Here is a 9,062-nt window from a genome sequence, read left to right as displayed (position 1 = left end):
AAAAAAAAAAAAAAAAATTGGGTGTGGTGGCAGGCACCTGTAATCCCAGCTACTAGGGAGGCTGAGGCAGGAGAATTGCTTGAACCCCAGATGTGGAGGTTGCAGTGAACGGAGGTTGTGTCATTGCACACAGCCTGGGCAACAGAGCGAGACTCTGTCTAAAAAATAAAAAAATTAAAAAAATTTAAAAAAAAAGGTTAGTTTTGAGTATTGGGGGTATAAGACCGAAAGTACGTTCCCTTCACAGGGCTGGAGATGGAGGTTGGAGAGGGAAGAGAAGGGGGGTTGGGGAGGGGATGGGGTGCAGATAGGGATGCAGGTGTGGTAGGGCAAGACTCACAAGCAGAGGGGGATAAATAGATGGGGTATTGGGCAGAAAGGAAAAGAGGGGTAGTCAGTGGGATGTCAGCCTCCAGAAAAGCTGACAGTGATGTCCTACATCTGTCCCGCAGAGCTGGGTGTCCACACCTCGGTTCTGTCTTGAGCAGGAGGCGCTCAGCCTGGCCTCTCATCCCTACTCCCCTGGGGGCCTCCACACCTGCAGAGCCAACACAGGCCTCAGATCAGCACCAGCCACTTCAGTTCTGATTCCAGGTGGGGCAGCACAGCTCAGCCCCACCTGGAACTCAGGAGCTTCCTGGAGACAGGCAGGCCTGCTCACCTGGTATAGTAGATCCAGGTGAGGCCGTAGGTGAGGAGGAAGCCAGCCCCCATGAGAGCCCCCCTGATCAGGGTGAGGACGAGGGGCCAGGAGCCCTCCTGTTTCTCGGTTACACATATGCAGGAAGAGGAGCTTCCTGGGGGAAAGGAGAAGAAGGTAAGGTGCTGTTCCCAGGCCTCAGTCCCTCCCACCAACCTGAATACCTCACCAGGCTGTCCACCCTCAGCACCTGTCCTGCAACTCACTCTGCACAGAAAGGATGAAGGACAGGTGCTGGGAGCCCAGCGGGTGCTGAACCCGGCAGGTGAATTCCCCTCCCTCTCTAGCCCCTATGTTGGGCAGCTCCAGGATCCCAGACACTGAGGTCTGGGAGGGATTCAGGGCTTTTCCGTCCCGGAACCAGCTCAGTGAGGCAGGGGGGTTGCTGTCAACTGTGCAGGTCAGGAACAGGGACTGGCCCTCCACAATGGGCACCGACATGCCATTGCTCAGGATCCGCAGGGCTGGGAAAGAGATGCACAGCCAGGTGAGGGGAGCTGGGAGGCCCAAGTCTCCCTCACTCCTCCCACTGAGCTGTAAGAAGAAAGTTAAGACTGTGGTGAGTGCTGAGAATGGACTAGTCATGCATGAAAGGGTGAGGACTTGGTGATCAGGTCAGGCTATCAGAAAGAAGGTCGCTGAGCTGAGAAAAGATGGATGAGGAGGAGTTCTCATGTTAAGGAGAAGTAGATGGGCAGCTCAGGGGCAGATGTGCCAAGAACTGAGAGAAGAAGACGAGGAAAGAGGCTCCTATATCTGCAACCTGGCAGGGAGGACCCAGAGCTCCCAAGACACAATAATGGAGGTAGAGGAAGCAGGCTTAGATCTTTTGGAGCCTTGGGTGCCAGGTTGAGGGCCTTGGGCTTTATCCTGGAAAGCAGTAGGCGGCTATGAGCAAGGGAAACAGAGTAAGCACTGGATCTAGAAAGATCCTGCTGGAGCCAAGTAGGTCCGGGACTGGAGGGAAGTGGGATGGGAGGCAGGGAGGTTGGGAGGAGGCTGGGACAATGGGCCAGGGTTGAGCACGAGACTTGAGCTGGGCCTGGAACCAAGGGGATGAAGAGGGAAGTGATAATTGGTGAAGTAAACGTGTCAAGACTTGTGGACTCACGGAGCAGCTGATGAGAAAGGGTGCTATCTAGAGCGATGTCCAAAACAGCCCTGGGATCAACAGGGAAGGAGGAGCTGAGAAGCATCCGAGGGAGGTGGCTAAATGTGCAGATCTGTGCCTCAGAGAAAGGGCTGGATATAAAGTTGTGGGAGGCATCAGGACAGGGTCAAGGAGAGATGGGATCACTCAGGAATGTCGAGGGGAAGAACAGGGTTCTGGGACAAAGCTATGGGAGGTGGGAAAGTCGAAGGCTCCCGAAAAGGGTGATCAGATAGAGATGAAGCAGGGCATGCATCAGAGGACATGGGGGCAGGCAGAAATTCAAGAAAAGGGAACAGCGTGTCCTGAGTACTCAAACTCATCGAGACAGAAAAGTGGAATGGTGACTGCCTGGTGGCAGGAGGGGGAAGTGGAAAGTCACTGTTTAGTGAGTACAAAGTTTCAGTTTTGCAAGATAAAAGGAGCTCTGCAGTTTGGTTTCGCAACAATGTGAACACACGTAACACTGCTGAACTATACTCTTTAAAATGGCTGAGATGAAAAATTCTGTGCTATGTGAATTTTCTCACAATGAAAAAATAAATTTGAAACAGGGAGCAGAGAAAAGGGAGAAGCCAAAAGCAATACTAGGTTTGTTCATGCAAGATCTTAGTGACCGGGATTGGGGGGGCTGGGAGCAGGAGGGACCCAGACCCAGGGTCTTAGGGGTGAGGGAGGGTCTCCTCTCCCAGTGCTGAACCCTGAGCTGATAGAAGGCTCCCATCACAGCCCCACAGGGAAGAGGATCTTTCCTACCTGTGCCTGTGCCATTTCTGAAGAAGATGCTGATGGCGAGGTTCTGGGGAGCATCTGGGATAGAAAGATACAGTCCCAGCTTCAGAGGTGACAAGTGGGAGGGGCGTGGGCCTGGGAGGTACCCAAGGAGGGCCCACAGAAACCCACCAGGTGGGGATGGCTGTCCTTCCTGCACTACACACGAATTTTCCCTGGTTATCATTCTCTTTCTCTCTCTCTCTGTCTTCTACACACATACACACACACACACACACACACACACCCCTTACTCCCACTGCCCTTGGGGACCCAGTTGTGTCCCCAGCACCACTCACAGGAGACATTGAGCTGGACAGTTCTCTCCGTGGTCACCTGAGCTCCTTGGTGTTTCACATGACAGGTGAGGTTGGTGCCATGGTCCTCGGGCCTCGGGGTGAGGGTGAGCTCCGAGGAGTGGGTGGTTTCTGGGTCCAGGGGACTGAGGGCATCCCCCGTCCAGGAGAATGTGAGAGGTCGTCCCACTTCACAGGATCCTGGAAGGCTGCAGCTCAGCCTTGTGAGGCGGCCGGACTCCAGAGGCTCCAGAAAGTGGACGTCGGGTTTCTCTGTCAGGGCTGAGGAGGAGACAGGGAGATACCCGGGCCCCAGAGGCTTGAAGACGTACGGTGTGACCCCGAGAGTGGCCAGGCCTCAGGCCCTGACCTGCCCCAAGTCCTACACCTCCTCCAACCACCCCTGCCCAGGTCCTGTCCCTGTTCTCACACGGGGGTCTCCACGTCCCAGGGTCCTCTCCAAGGGCCCCCGCCATACCTGTCACCGCCAAGTTCAGCTTATTCTGAAGGTAGGTATATTTTACATTCCTTCCTCTCTCCACGCGGAAAGAATAGTTTCCCGTGTCCCCCATTCTGGCATCTCCGATGCTCAAGGAGCAGTTCTTCTTCCAGACATCCCCAAGGAGGCGGAATCGGCCCTGGGTCTCTGACTTCACTTCTCTGTTTGGGTTGTTTGTGGCCACAGGCTCACTAAAGTATGGGCTCTCCCCGTCCCGGAACCAGTAGACGTAGAGTAGGGAAGGGGAGTACCAGGAATTCCCGGGGTAAGAGAAGGAGCAGGGCACGAGGACGCACAGACCCTCCTGCACCGTCACCGACTTCTGCACTTGCAGCTCGTACCCTGGCTCCTCCTGCAGCTCGTACCCTGGCTCCTCCTGCAGGGACCCTGGGGGGGCACAGAGTCTCAGCTGCAGTTCCAGCCCCACCTTCTCACCCCGTACCTGTCCCTCCTCCCTCAGCTCGCTCACCCCCCCACAGCAGGGGCAGCAGCAGCAGGGCCAGCATGTCTCCATCCGCCAGGGCCCCAGCCCCGTCCCAGGTCCCTCTGTCAGGGAAGGAAATGCTCCAAATGTGGGGTGGGGCTGAAGAAGCCCCAACAGGAAGCCGGAGGGTGAGTGAGAGCTGTGGCCGCGCACAGAAGGAGAACTTGGGCATCACGTGCTGTCGGAGTGAGGCCGGGGCTGGGAGGCCGTCCTGCTCCCACCCCCACTGGACGCCGCAGGTGAAGATACTGAGGCCCCCCGAGGGGCTTGTCCAGACTTGTAAGTCTAGACTCCTGAGGTCACCAGGTCCCATAGCTGCAGCACTTTCCTTATGCACCTTTGTCTACACAGGAAGGGGAACACCACCTGGCCGCCTCCCTGGGAGTCAGGGCCTCTGGACCCTCAGCGAGATGGGAGAATAAATTCTTTATGACATGACAGGAGCTGTGGTGAGGGAAGCACGGGCTGGGGGTTTCAGGAGCGGAAGACTTTCCTCTTTCCAGAGGGAAGGCGAGTTCTCAGGGACAAACACATCAGGTGGACATGACCGGGTCCTTAGCAGTCAAGAGAGATGTGGTCCCCACCACCCCTTGGATTTGGGTCCCTGATCTCATCATTGTCCTTGTCCCAGGCAGCGTCAGACTCCAGCCCTGGTGTTGACAGCCAGGTGAGGCTTGAGAGCCGGGCATTGGAAATGTGGAAGTTGAGGACATGGAATACCAAGTGTGAACCCAGACCCTTCACCTACCGGCTGTTGAGCTTTACAAAAGTTGGCTACCCTCTCTGTGCCTCAGTTTGCTCAGCTGAAAAATGCAGACCACAATAGAATTGCTGTGTGGGGATTTAGTGAGGACTCATGTGTAAAGTGCTTAGGACAGTGCCTGGCCCTGAGAATTCCCTCATCCAACTGATGCTTCATGGGTACCTATGGTGCACCAGGCCCCCTGTTTTAGGAGCTGGAGATACAGGAAAGGATAAACCCTTGGGACGGGAAGGCAAGTCAAAAATCCCAGTGGAGGCTCCTCTGAGCACACGGCCTATGGGTACCCCTGCTCCACGAAGAGCAGGAAAAAAAGAAAAAATAATAAAAATAATAATAAATCCTAGTGGGAAGACAAACATTTAATATGAAATTAAAATACACAGTCTGCTAAAGAATGATATATTTTAAGAAAAAATAAAAACAGGAACACAAAAGAGGAATCAGTGAGGACTGATTTTTTATTTTATTTTATTTTTTCTGAGATGGAGTTTCGCTCTTGTTACCCAGGCTGGAGTGCAATGGTGTGATCTCAGCTCACCGCAACCTCTGCCTCCCGGGTTCAGGTGATTCTCCTGCCTCAGCCTCTCAAGTAGCTGGGATTACAGGCATGCACTACCATACCTGGCTAATTTTGTATTTTTAGTAGAGATGGGGTTTCTCATGTTGGTCAGGCTGGTCTCGAACTCCCGACTTCAGGTGATCTGCCACCACTTGGCCTCCCAAAGTACTGGGATTACAGGCGTGATGATAAAATTTTTTACAACATGGCTTGGGGGGCCACTTGGAAGAGATGACATTTGAGTAAAGATGCGAAGGGTGTGTGGAAATTAGTCCACTGGTATCCATTCCAAGGAAACGGGACATTTAAAAGTCCCAAGGTAGGAACACACGTGGTATGCTTGGAAAATAGACATATGCCAGCATGGAGGGGTGATCAGTGGGGAAGATGGTAGGAGGGTAGGTCTGGGAGGTGTCCTGGGTCTGATCATGAAGAAATTTGGGGGCTCTCATAAGAACTTCACTTTTTTCTTGTCCAGCTGGTACCATGGAGGGTGGCAAAGACAGGAAGAAAGAAGAAGAAGAAAGAAGAAAGAAGAAGAAGAAGAAGAAGAAGAAGAAGAAGAAGAAGAAGAAGAAGAAGAAGAAGAAGAAGAAGAAGAAGAAGAAGAAAGAAAGGAGGAGGAGGAGGTTCCTGCTGTACCAGAAACCCTTAAGAAAAAGTGAAGGAATTTCACAGAGCTGAAGATGAAGGGCCTGAGAAGGAAGTTTGCCCAAAAGATGCTTCAAGAGACAAGAAGGAAGCTTTTCTAGCAAAAAGCAAAGCACTATCACAAGGAATATAGGCAGATGGACAGAACTGAAATTTGAATGCAAGGAAGGCAAGAAAAGCTGGCAACTTCTATGCACCTGCAGAACCCAAATTGGCCTTTATCATCAGGATCAGAGGTGTCAAGGTGGGAGCCCAAAGGTCCGAAAGGTGTTGCAGCTTCTTTGCTTTCGTCAGCTCTCTAATGGAACCTTTGTGAAGCTCAACAAATCGTCAATTAACAGGCTGAGGATTGCAAAACCCCATATCACATGGGGGTACTCAAACCTGAAGTCAGTAAATGAACTAATCTACAAGCGTGGTTATGACAAAATCAATAAGCAAATTGCTTTGACAGATAACACTTCAATTGCTTGATAAATATGTAAAGATAGCATCATCTGCTATATGAGGATCTGATTCTTAGGACCTGTATGGCTGGAAAATGACTTGAAGAAGAAATAACTTCCTGTGGCCGTTCAAATGATCCTCTCCTCAAGGTAGGATGAGGAAAGAGACAACCCATTTTGTAGAAGGTGGAGATGCTGGCAACAAGGAGGACCAGATCAACAGGCTTCTTAGAAGAATGAACTAGAGTGTCTACCATGATTATTTTACTAACGTGGTCAGTTAATAAACAGTACCTACTTTCAAATTGAAAAGAAAAACTTGACTTTTGCTGAGTGTATTAGCCAGGGTTCTCCAGAGAAACAGAACCAATGGTGTGTGTGTGTGTGTGTGTGTGCATCTAGATGTGTATAAGAGACAGCATATAGGAAGAGATGTATTATAAGGAATTGACTCACACAATTATGGAAGCAGACAAGTCCCAAGATCCTCAGTCAGCAAGGTGGAGACCTGGGAGAAATGATGGTGTAGCTCCAGTACACAAGCTTCCAGGCTGGAGATCCAGGAAAAGCCAGAGTTTCAGCTTGAGTCCAAAGGCAGGAGGAAACTCAGATCCCAGCTTGCAGGTAATCAGGCAAAAGCAGTTCCCCTTACTCATGGGAGGGCCAGGCTTTTTGCTCTATCCAGGCCTCCAACTGATTGGTCAAGGTTCACCCACCCTGAGGAGGGCAATCCACTTTACTCAAAGTCTACTGATTTAAATGTTAATCTCATCCCAAAACACCCTCACAGGAACACCCAGAATAGTATTTGAGCAAATACCAGGGTACTCTATGGCCCCGTCAAGTGGAGACCTAAAACTAACCATCACCCTGAGCGAATTGTGAAGACAGGGGTTGAACAGAGAAGGGGCAGGATTTTATGTGTTTTTACCTGATCACTCTGCTTGCTTTCCTGAGACTAGACTCTGCTCAGCTGTTGCAATGCTTGGGATGTGAGAGGAGGGTGCTCAGGTCTGCAAGGACACAGTGGAGGTGGTGAAAAGAGGGGGAATTAACAGTGTTTGTCAACAGATTGGACGCACATGGGAAGAGAAAGGAAAGGGCCACAGATAATGCCAGTGTTTTTGAGCTGAGCTGTTGCAGGCTTGAAGCTGCCATTGAGAGAAGAGGAAAAGACTTCAAGAGAGGAACTGGGAGCTCAGCTTGGAGCATGGTGGGTTAGATGTGCTTATTAGACATACAAGTGGAGGGGGAAAGGAAAGGGGTTAGATCTGTGGGTCTGGAATTTAGGAAAAATAGGAAAAAGTTCTGGCTGGAGACAAAAGTGGGGTCATTCATGTTCAAAGAGTGTCTGTAGTCATGAGCCTGAGTGACATCACAAAGGGCATGAGTTTATTTATTTATTTAAGACATGGTCTAGCTGTGACCCAGGCTGGAGTGCAGTGGTGCAGTCACAGCTCACTGCAGCCTCAATCTCCCAGGCTCAAGCAATCCTCTCACCTCAGCCACTTGAGTAGCTGGGACTACATGTGCATGCCACTACGCTGGGCTAATTTTCTTTTTTTAAAGTAGAGACAAAGGTTCCACTATGTGACCCAGGTTGGTCTCGAACTCCTGGGCTCCAGTGGTCCTCCTGCCTTGGCCTCCCAAAGTGCTGGGATTATAGGTGTGAGCCACCATGCCCGGCCAGGGCATGAGTTTAAACAAAAAAGGGACAGAGACCATCTCCACGGCTTCCATAATCTGGATATCAGACCTGCTTTCCCACTGAAAATAACTAAAAATACAGGAAAGATAATTAATGCAAATCTTCTTAAAACCATAGAAGGGCTGACAAGAGAGAGAAGAATTTACAGTCAAAAGTGCAGGAGATGGTGGGAACCAAGAGAAGGAAGCAGAGCACCAAAATCACAGGTGCCCTCCAGGAATTTTGAATGTGGGGAACTTGAATTTGGAGTTTCCTAGACCTGAGGATCAGAGTCAGATTTTGCACTAGGTGTAGGGGAAGTACAGAGTTCGTGGTCACTCTCTCTTTCTGCACACCCCCAGGCTCCTTCTAGGGGAATGAAACTCAAGTGCAACCAACCCCACTCTCCTCCCCCACCCACCCTCTGGCCGCTGCCCCAGTCCACGGCAGGGAGGCCAGAAGCATCTCTAGGCAGGAGGAGACCCGAGTCCCTGCCCTGGAATCACCTCATTCTCTAACCCCATACTCTGATTCATCTATTAGGAGCGGGAACACGGAAGAGATAGGTGAGCGAGAAGGAAGTTGCATTCAGAAGATACAACACGTAGACACAAGCACTCTGGTTCAGTGAAAGAGGAAGATTCCCCATGATATCTCCAGCCTGGGTCCCCGGTCACCCTTCTGAGAGTATCTGAGTTGATGTGGAAATACCAACACAACACCACAGTCCTGGCGTCAGATCTCCAGCTCCAATGCTGAGTCCAATGTATAAATCTTGTAACCCTTAACAGACTTGCCCTCATCTTCACTTCCTCTTCTACACTTTTGGGTTTTCCAAGTTTGAGAGAAAGGCAGAGGTCTCCGATGGCTCTGTTCTCCTATGCAGTGGAGTTATTGTTTGTTTGCTTGCTTATTTGTTGACTGCCCACAACCCAGTTCTTCATCCACAGCCCTATTAGATTTTCCTTTGGAGAACTACCACTGTCAGCCCCACCCCTCGCTTCAGTGGGGAGTCTGTGAATTGTGCAGGGAGCACTGACAAGTGGACATAGATCA

At 51.0% G+C, this 9,062-nt stretch overlaps 1 protein-coding gene and 1 pseudogene across 1 annotated transcript; one reads left to right on the top strand and one right to left on the bottom strand.

Annotated features, from left to right (window-relative positions):
- Positions 1-296: 296 nt before the first annotated feature.
- Positions 297-4,047, bottom strand: LOC105528910 (sialic acid-binding Ig-like lectin 14). The gene is made up of 7 exons (XM_011965890.1): positions 3,886-4,047; positions 3,396-3,782; positions 2,921-3,199; positions 2,607-2,660; positions 907-1,164; positions 662-797; positions 297-538 (listed from the first exon to the last, which is right to left on the bottom strand). The coding sequence occupies exons 1-7, from the start codon at positions 3,920-3,922 to the stop codon at positions 496-498; spliced, it is 1,194 nt and encodes a 397-aa protein (XP_011821280.1). The 5' UTR covers positions 3,923-4,047; the 3' UTR covers positions 297-495.
- Positions 4,048-5,833: 1,786 nt separating this feature from the next.
- LOC105528908 lies at positions 5,834-6,564 on the top strand (annotated as a pseudogene).
- Positions 6,565-9,062: the final 2,498 nt, after the last annotated feature.

Source organism: Mandrillus leucophaeus, unplaced genomic scaffold, assembly GCF_000951045.1.
Source record: "Mandrillus leucophaeus isolate KB7577 unplaced genomic scaffold, Mleu.le_1.0 Scaffold74, whole genome shotgun sequence".
NCBI classification, from domain to species: domain Eukaryota; kingdom Metazoa; phylum Chordata; class Mammalia; order Primates; family Cercopithecidae; genus Mandrillus; species Mandrillus leucophaeus.
The sequence above is the reverse complement of the archived record's forward strand: the minus strand, read 5'-3'. Positions and strand labels throughout refer to the sequence as shown.